Below are 14238 nucleotides of genomic sequence, written 5' to 3'. Positions count from 1 at the left end.
GGCAAAGAAACAGCAGTCATCTTGGAGGCAGAAAGCTGGGGCTTGATTCCAGCTTCCTCATCCCTAATAGATCATCTCTTCACTCCAAGCCCAGAAGATTGTTTCTAGACTAGAGAATGGTCTATTCTAGTTACAGCACACGCAGCTCAGCTTTGTTCTAAAACAAGCTTGTCCAACTCACAGCCCGTGAGCCACATGTGGCCCAGGACGGCTTTGAATGAAGCCCAACACAAATTCATAAACTTTCTTAAAACATTATGATATTTTGTTTTTAGTCCATCAGCTATCATTAGTGTTACTGTATTTTATGTGTGGTCCAAGACAATTCTTTTTCTTCCAATGTGGTCCAGGGAAGCTAAAAGATTGGAGACCTCTGTTCTAAAAGATTAGTGGATTTTGTTCTGAAAGATTAAGCGCAGTAGGAAAACTGTAAGTTTCTTTTTTTTTTTTTTTTTTTTTTGAGACGGAGTCTTGCTCTGTCGCCCGGGCTGGAGTGCAGTGGCCGGATCTCAGCTCACTGCAAGCTCCGCCTCCCGGGTTTATACCATTCTCCTGCCTCAGCCTCCAGAGTAGCTGGGACTACAGGCGCCCGCCACCTCGCCCGGCTAGGTTTTTGTATTTTTAGTAGAGACGAGGTTTCACCGTGTTAGCCAGGATGGTCTCGATCTCCTGACCTCGTGATCCGCCCATCTCGGCCTCCCAAAGTGCTGGGATTACAGGCTTGAGCCACCGCGCCCGGCCAAGGAAAACTGTAAGTTTCAACCAGTTGAGAAATCTAACCCGGTTGATTGTCATTTGAACATAATACTATTCTAAAAAAAAAAATCTGTCATAATACTTATCAGTGTCTTACAAGAATATAAACTCTACTTGCCTACCTTCGATCCATTCACTATAAGCTGTCACACAGAACTTCTGGCCATCCACGGTATAAAATTCTCTTTGGGCAAGAGCCTTCCCGCCACTGCTATGATTTTCATAGTTTCTCACAGATTCATTGCAAGAAGTGCTTCCACCATCAATGACACCAACTAAAGCCCAAGCTTGCCTAGAAGGAAAAAGAGCATGTGCATTTGATTACTTGTCATGGTATTCACAAAATCCCTGACAAAGATGTTATTACAGAATGCTGTGTAATTCTCATATTTTGTTTTTGTCAATCCCTAATGGTTTTTCTATATGAGGTTGTAATTCCAAACCTTGACTGCACCTAGTTTTCCTAGAAGGAAATGCACCTAGTTTTTAAATACTTTGTTTGTCCAGCTCTGTAATAGGTGAAAGACCAATGACTACAATTTCAATTAATCATTGACTTACCTCCTCAATACACATCCATATCACACATAACATTCTGGCCAAAATCCATTTACCTTCTTTTAAAATGATTATCACCTGCTCTCTTTTAAACTATCCATTCTATTAATACAATGTTCTCAAAAATCTAATTGCATAATAGAATTACCTACGGAGTTTGAAAAATATATCAATGCACAGACCCCATCCCAGACAAAGGGAATCATGTTAATTGCAAAAGGTTGGGTCCAGCATTTGTATGTTTGTGATAATTTATTTTTATTTTTTGGAGACAGGGTCTCACTGTTTTTAAAGTTCCCAGGTGACTTGATCGTGCAGTTAGGCTTGAAAACCACTGAGTTTGGGCAGTAGTTCTCAAACTTCAGTATGCATCAGGATCAACAGGAGAAAGGAAGGGCGTGCTAAATTAGATTGCTGGCCCCACGCTCTCAGTTTCTGAGGTGGAACCAGAGATTTGTATTTCTAACAGGTTACCAAATTATGTCAATGCTACTGGTCAGGGCACCATACTTTGAAAACCCCTAAATTAGAGACCAGAGGTTAGAGTAGTAATCATCAACCTTCAACAGCCTGGGAGTCTTATCCTTCTTCCTGACATAATTGATCTAAGGAGCACCCTTGGTGTCAAGATTTTTTAACGTCTCCAGGTGTGCAGGCAAGTTTGAGAAGTGAGTTAGACTTTTGTTTTTTGAGATGGAGTTTCAGTCTTGTTGCCCAGGCTGGAGGACAATGGTGCAATCTTGGCTCACCGCAACCTCCTGCCTCCCGGGTTCAAGCGATTCTCCCACCTCAGCCTCCCCAGTAGCTGGGATTACAGGCATGCGCCACCGTGCCCGGCTAATTTTGTACTTTTAGTAGAGACGGGGTTTCTCCATGTTGGTCAGGCTGGTCTCAAACTCCCCACCTCAGGTGATCAGCCTGCCTCGGCCTCCCAAAGTGCTGATATTAAAGGCGTGAGCCACCGCAGCCAGCAGAGATTTCTTAACATTCCTAAATTAAATCAAAGCTGTAGGATCACTATCCAACAAATTTTAAATTTTATATACTATATGTCTATTTGTTGAAAGCAACGTATTTGAAAACACCATTATTTCTTTTTCTTTTTCTTTTCTTTTTTTTTTGAGACAGAGTCTCGCTCTTGTTGCCCAGGCTACAGTGCAATGGTGAGATCTCAGCTCACTGCAACCTCCACCTCTGGGGTGAAAGCAATTCTCCTGCCTCAGCCTCCCAAGTAGCTGGGATTATAGGTGCCCACCACCACACCAAGCTAATTTTTGTATTTTTAATTTTTAGTAGAGACAGGGTTTCACCACGTTGGCCAGGCTGGTCTCGCACTCCTGACTTCAGGTGATCTGACCTCCTCAGCCTCCTAAAGTGCTTGGATTACAAGCATGAGCCACTGCACCTGGCCTAAAAACACCATTATTTCTGATACTAAATATCTGAGAGACATGCTCAAACTTGTGATCAAAAGCAATCAACACAAAGGGACAATTTTTAAAAACCAGAAAATCTGCTTTAAGACTCCTGGTTTAAAACATGAAAAGAAAAATGTCAACTTCCTACTCTAGAAAAAAAATAACAAATGTAATCTGTGTCTGACAGATGGCTGGATATTCACAGATAAAAGTTAACCAAAGCATGCCTACACCCTTACAAATTCCACAGCTGCCCCTGTATGGATTAGCTACTCTTTGGACGACAATGCTTTGTAGCTTTATTTATCCCCTTGATATAGCAGAAAGAATCAAATAAAGAATGCCTCAATATATTATCTCCTATTTGAGAGAAGAAAAGAGAGGAAGAATATCACAGGCTTCCTTTCTTTACCAGGACTGCCTCAGCAACTATAAAACAATGTTCTTTCTCTCCTATTGACATTATCTCCAAAACACTCCTACTTCCCTCCTCCACTTGAGGGAAAATTTCAACGCACCAGAACATTATCTTCAAAGGCCTATGTGTTTATGTACATTGGAGATAACGTCTATGCAATGGAACGCTGGCAAAAGATCACAACTCTAATTCCTCTATGAAATCAAAAGCAATATTTTAAAAGGAATTTAGAAACCAGTAGGGAGAGGAACCTAAGAAAGTCAAAATGGTCACAGCTAATGATCATGCAAACCTAGACACAACAATAGCATGAAGAAATAGAAGTTGTAATCCCTGGTATTACCAGATAATGAAACAAAGTAGGTCTGTAACTTTGAAAAGATCATGCTTCCACTCCTAGGTTTATATATGATAGAAATATATGCACATGTACATTAAGGGATGGATCAAGGAACATTTAGGGAAGCAATTTTATAACAGGTCCAAACTGGAAAGCCACTCAGATGGCCACCAATAAATAAACTGTGGTATATTCATACAACAGAAAATAAACAGCAAAGAAAATGAGCCTCGGCCGGGCACATGGTCTATGTCTGTAATCGCAGAAATTTGGGAGGCTGAGATGGGAGGATCACTTGAGGCCAGGAGTTTTAGATCAGCCTGGTCAATAGAGTGAGACCCCATCTCTATTTAAAATCAAAAAAAAAAAAAAAAAAAAAAAGAAAAGAAAAGGAGGAAGCACTACATGCAACAATATGAATAGCACTCAATCATGTAACACTGTGCAAAGAAGCTGGACACAAAATATAATATATTGTCAGCTTCCATTTATATAAAGTTGAAAAACAGGCAAACCTAAACTTTAGTAGATCCCAAAATTCAGAAGCATAGCTTCCTTTGGTGGGGAAGAGAGTGATTAATGCATAGCAGAGGGGAGGAAGGGAACTTCTGGGCTGCTGGCAACGTCCTATTTCATGACCTGGGTTAGTGGCTACACAGGCATCACATTGCGGCAACTCATGAAGCTCTACATTCTTACTTTTTTGTATGTGTATCTCATATTTCAAAAACAAAAAGCCAAAAAAAAAAAAAAAAAAACAAGAAACCCTTTGAGGTTTTTGCACATGGAATTCCCTCAGTCTGAAAAAGCTTCCTTCTCCACTGTCTGCACAGCACACTCCTGAACTTCCTTCAGGTCTCTTGCCTTTGGGGAGCCTGTACTGATTCACTAGGCCAATTTAGAGGCTTCTTCTATTAATACTTACACTCCCATTACACCCTGTAACTGCGGCATATCTCACTGTAGGATCATCATCTATTTAGGTCTCTGTTTATCCACTAGATTAACCAAGGGCTCTGAGACAGTGTCCTTTCGTCTAAGCATCCATGGGTATCCAGCACTTAGCATCTCCTAAATATCCCCTACATGAATAAAAGGTATTTCTAAAATGTTACAAACTGTTTTTCTTCACTAATTTTTGTCTTTCTAGCCTGCTCTAGAATTGCTATAGGTAATACCCCATTCCAACAATCTACCATCAAAGGAAAAAATAGTAACTAGATTATCATGGCATGTGGGTTTTGAGGTCCTCTTACTTTTCCCACCACAGATATTCCCTGACTTTACTAAGAGCATTCAGCAGAATTAAAAGCTTCTGTTTTTTAAATGAAATGTTAGGTCGGCTACTTCCCCTAGACTCAGAACTGCATTAGGAAATCATGGTTAATTAGAATATGGCACAACAAGGCTGGGTGCGGTGGTTCACGCCTATAAAGTCAATGTTTTGGGAGGCTGAGGCGGGAGGGTCACTTGGGCAAAGGAATTTGAGACCAGCCTGGGCAACAAAGTGACACACACCCCCCACCTACAAAAAGTGTAAAAATTAGACAGGTGTGGCAGCAACTGTTTGTAGTCTCAGCTACTTGGGAGGCTGAGATGGAAGTATCACTGGAGCCTGGGAGGATGAGGCTGCAGTGAGCTGCGACTGCACTGCTACGCTCCAGCTCGGGCAACAGAGCAAGACCCTGTCTGTAAAAATAAAAATAAAAGGAATAGGGTACGAGAACCATAAATAGCAGAAATGAATTCTACTATCCGGATGGATTTCCTAGCCCTTTAACTTTTTCCTTCCTCATATATGCCAGGGGTCCACAGACCTGTGCCAGTCAAACATGCAGATTCCAATCAGCCTGCAAAGGAGTCCAAAAAAAAAAAAAAGAAAAAGAAAAACAGCATATTCTACCCCCTCAGGCTTTTAAGACAGGTTAGAACTTAGCATGAAATTCTGCCCTAACCTTTAAACTCATAAGTTGCCTCAATTAGCCTGAGTTTCATATGATCTTCAGAAGGTAATGAAAGGAGGAAGTATCTTCAGAGGCAAATTGTCCTTAAACTGCCTGACTGTTTTTCAGTACCACACTTCTGCTCTCAACTTTTCACAAGCCTGGCACTCCAGTTCACAAAGGGCTTCGTAAACCAAAGCCAAGGAAAACAGCTTTTGTATGCGGTGTCCTATCCTCCAGCCCCATGTCTCAAAGCTAGCAGACATGCAAATGGTACAGTGGCCCTTCTGATGCCTGAGTCATGCTGTGGCTGTGGCTTCTTTCCCCACCCTCACTCTCCTCTCACACAGACACGGGGAAGAAGGTATGCCTACCTGTAGCCCAGTCCTCGGATCAGTTCACTTCCCAACCGTTCCTGGATCATCTGGATGGTTCCTTGTAAGAGGCTTTTAGCAGCTGAATCCCCAACAGCTATGGCAACAATCCGACCTGGATCCTGGAATCTCAGAAACTCCTGAAGCCGCCTGCTCTCATTGTGGTATTCGTGGGTATCAAACCTCTCACTTTCCAAAATTTTGGCCGTGTCTTGGTCAATGACCCTCACATTGAGGCCCCGGGAAAAGTCCTTTTCAAAGGTGTAGGACCCAAAGGGCAAGCCTGAGGAATTCAGGGTCCTTGCCAACAACGTCCACGATGTCTTCCGTGCCCCGTGTAACTCCAGTGTCCCGCCAGCTTCCACACCAATAAACTTTTTGCCAAATATTGGCATACTTTCACCTTCATCTGACTTGCCATACAAGGTAATTGTCGCTTTGGATTTATAGCGGCATTTTTCTGCTCCAATATGAAGCGCCCCACCATCCTGGATCAGGATGTAATGAGTCCTCAGAGTAATATTTCTGGATCCATCTTTATTGTCCCCAAATACAAGCAGTCCTGCAGGGAATACCAACCTGTAAGCCAACTTCTAAATCATCTTTCTGAGATACAGGGAAATAGATTTCACCTTAAGGTAAAGTACGCTTCCGCAATTAAGTCAGAAAAAAGAATTCACTAAGGATCTGCTTAGAAAACTAAAGGAAAAAACGAAGAGTTCATATCTTAATATACTCTCAATGCCTATGACTGTGAATTTCAACCCATTCACTTTACAGGTTAAATCATTTCTCTTAAAAATACCTAAGAGCCTACAAATCTGAATCTTATTTTTGTATATGTTTACTCATGTTAACTCTCTCATCACTCTCAGAATTGTGACAAAAATTTAGCTCTGAGAGATCACCTCTCTGGAACTGTTTCCTTGGCTATAAATCAGGGGTCTTGATTTGAGTGATACCTAAGGTCTAAGTTCTTCAATTCTATGGTTATCTCTGCATAAATTCTCTGGTTTTATCTCAGGAACTTTCCAAATCTCCATGGTTGGAGTGACAACCACAAACTAAAGGCTATTCTGCCTAAAAATAGTTTTCTACATAAGGAACATCAAATATCCCCCACATTAAAGAGCAACCTTGCAGTTCCCATAGGCAGGAACCATTACCTACCTCCATCCTGAATGACTATAGAATGCACGGTGGCGTCTGAGGTCAGACGGAGCATATCTCCCTCCTTGATAACAACTTGCTTTGCAGCATCTTGTCCTGGATCCCAGTTCCTGAGACGAGGATTTTGATCTGGGCAATTTTCTGTAAACACATTGATATTCCATCCAACCCATTAAAATGCAAGAATAATATAACCAACTCTAAGCACCACCACTATTTGCTGCAGATCTGCAAGAAATGTGCTAACATATGTTGATTTCCTGCCATTAGAACAGAAATCCCACGCCTTCCCACCAGCAGAGAACTGTCTTACCCTTTAATTTCTCATCACATTTCCATTTTAAAGTATTACCACAAAACTAAATTGCTAGCATCTAGTTCAGGACAAACTTCACCAAAAAAAAAAAAAAAAAAAAAAAAAAAAAAAAAAAAAAGTTCCCCTGAATCATCTACTCTGGAAATAAACCAATAGTAAGAGGCAAAATTATACATTCTCCTGGGATTCACACTAGAAAGCTGTTTTAGAAAAGAAAATATGTTCACAACATCCTGGTAAATCAAAAACGAAAATTGCTAAATACATTGATCAGGTCTTCACAAGTTCTTTCCTGTACACAGTGAACAATGGAGTAGGTGCTGATAGTAGCTCTCTCCAAGACTGAGAAACATCACTATCTTCAGCCATGTGCACCCTCCCACCAAAATGAAAGAAGCAAGTGGCTAAACACATAACTTCTCATTTTCAGAGATGAGGAAATTACATATTTACTTGTAGTGTTCCTTTACTGGAATTAGAACTTGCCTCTTGAATAGGTATTATAATAACAAGAATATAAATGTATTTAATTAAAATAGTCATAGCTATTTAATGCATGAAACCTTTAAGGTCTGCCATAATTTTGAAGAGGGGAGAAAAAAAAAATCACGCCTTCAATTTTGATCAACTAATGGCCAAGTATTTGTGGAGCATCAATTTATCCACTCTGTACCAGATATTTTAAAATTTATAAAGCATAGAATCAGTTCACATTTCCTCAGAGTTTATATTCAAGCTTTGGAGGGAAAAAACACCATGTATGAAATAATGAAACGCTGAACAATATGGTAGTCAGTCGAGATTCAAAAGACCTCAGGCAAAGGAGGCATGGGGCTGGAGTAACTGAGGCAGCTTCATGAACAGGTGACTCGAGACCTGGACACCAAAGGATGGGCAGTATTTAAATAAAAGGATCATGAGAACGTTAGTAAGACAAGTATCCCTTGAGATCCAAGTAGTCCATTTGGTTGCTCAGAATTCCAAGGTGCCTGTATTTAAACTGAGCAAAGGTAGGAATAAGCAAGATATGCTTGAAAACTATATGAAGAGATTCCTTTCATTAAGGTGGAGGGTACACGTTTAGGAATAACATGAGAAAAAGTAGAGAGGTAGGGTGCTGCAGAAAGATATTATTCTATACAGAAAAGAAAAATGATTCCTCATTTTGAACTTGCATAACACTAAGGCAAACATCTTCCTGTTTCTGAGCTCGCTCTTAGGTTTATGCTTTCTCTTATTAACCACAGCTAAAATTAGTCTCTCCAGTTATATCCTTGGCAATCATTTCATGGAATTAGTTTTTCTCACAGCAGTATCATAACTGTTGATATGTAAAGCTTCTGATAAGTCAATGCGTATCACTATTATACTAAAAACAATCTTTAAGCTTTTCTTCCCATCAAAGAAACAAAAAAACTCTTAAATTTGTTTTGGCTTAATAATGAGGATTCCTTAAACTGTTCTTCTACCTCCCTTTTCCCATAAAACATCTAGCTGAAATTCTCCATAGTGTTATAACAAGCACTGTACCCAGCTACAAAGAAGGAAATCCAGTCTTTTGAGATCTGGAGCCTACTTCAATGGTTATATAATTTCTCTTAATTGTTTTTAATTATTCCCCAGGAAAGCATGCTTCATTAGAACCATCACCAAAAATTTCAGTCTATTTCCTTCCAGTAAAATGCACTTAATGAGAAAATGTGTGGTCTGTACAAAGCACTGAAAAATAGCTCAGCCAGCCCCACCTTCCCAGATACCCACTTGTAGAGCAGTGAGTGTATTATCAAAGTTATGTAACAGCAATAACCACAGTCAAGCTGACCCTGAAATATTTTAGCATACCAGATCTTTCCACTGATGATCTGCACTTATACTGCCAAAATGTGAAACTAAAGAATGTTGATTCAAGGAACCATATCAGCAATGCCCTGTTTTAGATGGAATATGAAAACACCAATCAAAGCCATAGATTTCGGCTCTGATTTCCCACTAGTCTAGCATCCCTTTACTGCAGAATAGATGGGAAGTATGAATCAGCACAGTGAACTTGGTTACTATGAATCAGCATAGAGAACTTGGTTATTCTGCTGGGAAAAGGAGAGAGGATGCGATGGAAATCATGCGATGGAAATCAATGTTATAAGTTCATAATGTGGCCTACTAGTTTGGTCCATAAGGAAATTAATGTGCATATCTCTCTCATTTGAGGTTTATTTTCTAAGAATTACTAGCACTACCTCTCCCAGAACCTTAAAATTTTTTAAATCTCTTAAAAGCACCCAGGAAAACTAAATAATAAAACATTTGTAAATCTTATAAGTAGTAAAATCCCTCTGAACAGTTATAGCCACTTAAGGAAGAATTTAACTTGACAAAAATCTGTTGTAGACTTTGTTTACAAATGCAGACAAATATGGTATCCAGTCCAGGCTATTAAGAGTCTGCTTCTCTCTTCATAGCCCTGAGCCCTTTGATTTTCGACAGATGGATGGTATTCTTTTATGAGGCAATTCTTTGTTGGTATTCTATTAAGGCTGACTGGCAACCAACTTCTTCAAAACTTATAAAAAATATTGATATATCATTAACTTGAAAAGAAAATACCATTTAAAAAATTAAAATCTCCCTGCATAATATTTAACTATGAAGCAATGATTGATTTTTAGATAAAGGTGTCAGAACTTACACATCCTAAAGGATACTTCCCTTCCAGGATACATATTGTTACTCAAAAATATTTGAAGCTTTTCCTTTGGAACTGCTTCCCAAGCCCATTTCAAGCCACAAACACAAATCTTATTATTTTTAGTCACTTACTTAAAAAAAAAAAATCTAATATAGTTCACTACATTTATGACCAAAAAAAATTTGCAGCCGGGTGCAGTGGCTCACACCTGTAATCCCAGCACTTTGGGAGGCCAAGGTGGGCAGATACCTGAGGTCAGGAGTTCGAGACCAGCCTGGCCAACATGGTGAAACCCTGTCTCTACTAAAAATACAAAAATTAGCCGGACATGGTGGCACTTGGCTGTAGTCCCAGCTACTCAGGAGGCTGAGGCATGAGAATCATTTGAACCCAGGAGGTCGAGGTTGCAGTGAGCCAAGATCACACCACTGCACTCCAGCTGGGACAACAGAGCAAGACTCTGCCTTAAAAAAAAAAAAAAAAAAAAACTTGCAACAGTCCAAAAATCATACCTACCATAAGAATTTAGCGAAGGTTCTCAAAGCATTTCCAAAAGAGGTGCTCCAAGACCTCCTTGAGCACTGGAACAAAGTGGCACAATGGACAGGAAGAGCAACCATTTAATCATTTGCAACAGATTATTGAACAATTGCTCTCATTCATAAGAAGTGACACTTCATATTACCTAACTGCATATTAGTAAGCTAGGGTCAACTTAATTTTTTTTTTTAAGTATTCTACTATTTCCTTCTCTTTTGTCTTCTAGAATATGTTCTATGTGCATACACATACACACTTACCATCTGGAGCATATTTTGAGGATATTCCTAAAATGATTGCAAGTGCAATAAAAAATGAGAAACTAGTAATAGCAAAACAAATGAAAGTATTTTTGTGTCTCTTTTGCTTTTGACTTTCTCTCTGGGCTTGCTGTTCTTCAGGTGAGAATGCGAAGGTTGCCCGGTCTTCTCGTCTGACAGAGGTAAATTTGGCTGAAGCTTGACTCTTTGGAGGAGGAGGGGGACGCAATGGGACAACCTTCCCCGGAACATAGCCAGATGAGTGACGACTGTTTCCATTCTGAGGTTGGAGGAAAGCAGGGGAGTGTCCCCTGGAATCAGTGGCATACATGATATACTGTTACTGTGAAAAGAAAACAAATTAAACTTCAGTATGTATAAATTCTTTTTAAATTTCATTTATTTATTTATGAGACAGATTTCACTCTTGTTGCCCAGGCTGGAGTGCAATGGCACGATCTCAGCTCGCTGCAACCTCTGCCTCCCAGGTTCAAGCGATTCTCCTGCCTCAGCCTCCCAAGTAGCTGGGATTACAGGCATGTACCATGATGCCCAGCTAATTTTGGTTTTGTTTTGTTTTTTTTTTTTTTTTTAGTGGAGACGGGGTTTCTCCATGTTGGTCAGGCTGGTCTCGAACTCCCGACCTTAGGTGATCTGCCCACCTCAGCCTCCCAAAGTGCTGGGATTACAGGACCATGACCTGCCTTTAATTTCTATTTTTTAGAGACTGGGTATCACTATGTTGCCCAGACTGAAGTGCAGTGGCATGATCATAGATCACTACAGTCTCGCACTCCTGGGCTTAAGCAATCCTCCTGCCTGAGTCTCCCGGGTAGCCAGGACTACAGGTGCATGCCACGATGACGGGCTAATTTTTAAATTTTTTGTAGAGATGGGATCCTGCCTAGGCTGGTCTCAAAGTCCTGAGCTCAAGTGATTCTTCCACCTCAGCCTCGCAAAGTGCTGGGATTACAGTGTGAGCCCCAGTATCCAGCTGGAATGTATGAATCATAAATGGCTTTTTTTTAAGTAGTTTTAATTGTGTTAAATATACCATAAACTTACATTTTAACTATTTTAAGTGTGTAATTCAATGGCATTAAGTACATTCACAAAGTTGTGTGACCATCACCACTATCCATTTCCAGAACTTTTACATCACCCCAAACAGAAACTCTATATTCATTAAGTAACTCTCCATTGTTCCCAGCCTCTGGTAACTATCATAATGATTTCTTGAAAAGATCAAGTCAGCTTACATCCCTGATCTCATAAACCATGTTGACAATCACCTGCATTACTTGGGCTCTAATGTCACTCCTCCTCAACCCTGCCTGCACACTATAATCACCTGCTAAGGTGAATGCTCAGTGCGCCACCCCTAAACAATTAAATCAGGGTTGCTGTCCCTGGGATCTAAGCAGCTGCAGCCTTTAAAGGCTCTCCAAGTGATTCTCATCTAGGTAAGAGCCGCTGTTCTATGCCAACTGTTCTCAATTTTCAGTGTGCATAAGAATCATCAGAGAAGCTTGCTAAAAACCTAGAATCCTGGCCTCTTTGCCCTGTAATTCTGGCTCAGCTGGCGCAAAGAGGGCCCTGGATTTTACATTTTTAAAAAATATCTCTTGGTGACCCTGAAGCAGGTCACACTTTGAGTATCATTATTCTAAGCTCTTCACATTGAAGCTAAAAGTCCGTGTGTCATGAGGACCCAAAGTGGCCCTAAAAAGTTCCAATAGATAGGCACTCGTGTTTGGGTGTTTTAATTTCCCCACTAGACTTACCTGGTGACTAAGTAAGTTAAGTATTACTATCTATGTTATCACTTAACTATATAGACTGTGAATTCATTTAGTGAGAAAGTCTAAAGTCTATCTTACCTCTTTAAATCCTCGAATTTTGTTTGAAAAAACAGAACTTTAAATATTATAGTTAAGATGATAAAAACACCTAACACAATTAGTGCCTTATGTGTATTAATTCATTTAACATATTTAATACAACAAATCTATAAGGTAGATGCCATTACCCCCATTTTACACATGAGAGAAACTGAGGCCCAGAAAGGTTAATTAACTTCCTCAAAGATCACACAGTTCATATAGAGGAGAACCCGGACTTAAACCTAGGTATTTTTACTCTAAAGTTCAGGCTATTAATTTACACCACTGTGTCTTTCCAAACAATCGAAAGGCAAAGAACGAGCTTTGCAAGGGTGTCACTCGAACTCAGAGTGCTGAGTCTGAAAGGCATATTAATCTTCTCAGGAATTCGTCACACAGAAGTTTAAACTATACATGCTTCATTTTTAACAGAAACTTACACATAAAAACAAGGAAATCCTTTTTAATTTTTTACGTTCTCTACAAAGAGCAATTATAAGTTTTTGAATGAAAGAATAAGTTTTGAATGAGACCTTACTCTGCTATTTTGCCAAGAGGAAGAAAGGAAGGGAAGGAGGGAAGGAGGGAAGGAGGGAAGAAGGGAAGAAGGGAAGGAAGGAAGAAGGGAAGGAAGGAAGGAAGGAAGGAAGGAAGGAAGGAAGGAAGGAAGGAAGGAAGGAAGGAAGGAAGGAAGGAAGGAAGGAAGGAAAGGATTCGTATTGCAATGACTGTGGATAAATATATGGTGTGCCCTATGGCTTCAGAAATATGGTGTTTAACCTCTTACATCCCTTCCTTAACAACTAGAGCATCTCAGAGTCACCTGACTTCATTCAATACCCTTACAATTAATCCTCTTCATCTTCTGCCAAACAGTGAGTAAGATTCTAGTCATAAAGGTACTTCCAAATTGCTCTAAACTATCAGCAAACCCATTAAACACAAAATAGTCATTAGAGAAGCCATCAGCAAGCAATTCCCAGGACCCAAACGACCTGGAAATTAATGGGGGCAAAAAGAGAATCTCATCAGGAACTGATGCTGATTTTACACGGGGCAAAGAACATTCTTAGAGTCTGTGTGTCTGTCAAAAACACTTGGTTTGTGGGGTTTGATTTCTGAACAAAAGCAATTATTTAGATGAAGCTCAAGCTTCATGACAAAAGAAAAACACCACCATTCAAGGTGCTATTGAAGAACTGCTGCATGTGCCAAGCAGCAGACCAAAATAATGGAGACATCCTGCTGGAACAAATGAAAGAGTACAATAAAGACCCCGTTATGATCCTCTCTGAACAAAGAAAGGGCTGTAGTAGGTATTCTTGAGTGTCAGCTCACCAGGGTGGGAGGGGAATCACAGCCCTAATCTGCTCTGAAAGGGAGTAGGAATCTTTTGTTTCTGAGGCTGCAATCATCTGATACCTTATTGTTTCAGGGTGAGAAAGGTTGTTATTACTTAACAGGCTGGTGGGGGCTGGGGTCTTTGGTGGGAGATAATGGGTCTCCAGATGTACCCACAATAAAACAAAAGTCATGAGAGGCTAAATGAAGTCACCAGCCTACTGGGAATAATTTG

At 40.1% G+C, this 14238-nt stretch overlaps 1 protein-coding gene across 2 annotated transcripts in view; it reads right to left on the bottom strand.

The window, feature by feature from the left end:
- The window catches only part of CEMIP2 (cell migration inducing hyaluronidase 2), an 88353-nt gene that overhangs the window by 57726 nt on the left and 16389 nt on the right, over nt 1-14238 (bottom strand). For both annotated transcript variants that reach the window (XM_010375849.2, XM_010375848.2), the window contains exons 2-5: nt 10780-11122; nt 6978-7118; nt 5808-6369; nt 879-1048 (exon numbers count right to left, since the gene is read on the bottom strand). In XM_010375849.2, the coding sequence (XP_010374151.1) occupies nt 879-1048; nt 5808-6369; nt 6978-7118; nt 10780-11110 (1204 nt within the window). In that variant the 5' untranslated portion in view covers nt 11111-11122. The remainder of the gene's footprint in view (nt 1-878; nt 1049-5807; nt 6370-6977; nt 7119-10779; nt 11123-14238) is intronic.

The sequence above is a fragment of the Rhinopithecus roxellana genome, chromosome 16, assembly GCF_007565055.1.
Source record: "Rhinopithecus roxellana isolate Shanxi Qingling chromosome 16, ASM756505v1, whole genome shotgun sequence".
Taxonomy (NCBI): Eukaryota; Metazoa; Chordata; class Mammalia; order Primates; family Cercopithecidae; genus Rhinopithecus; species Rhinopithecus roxellana.
This window is presented reverse-complemented; position numbering and strand designations above follow the sequence as displayed.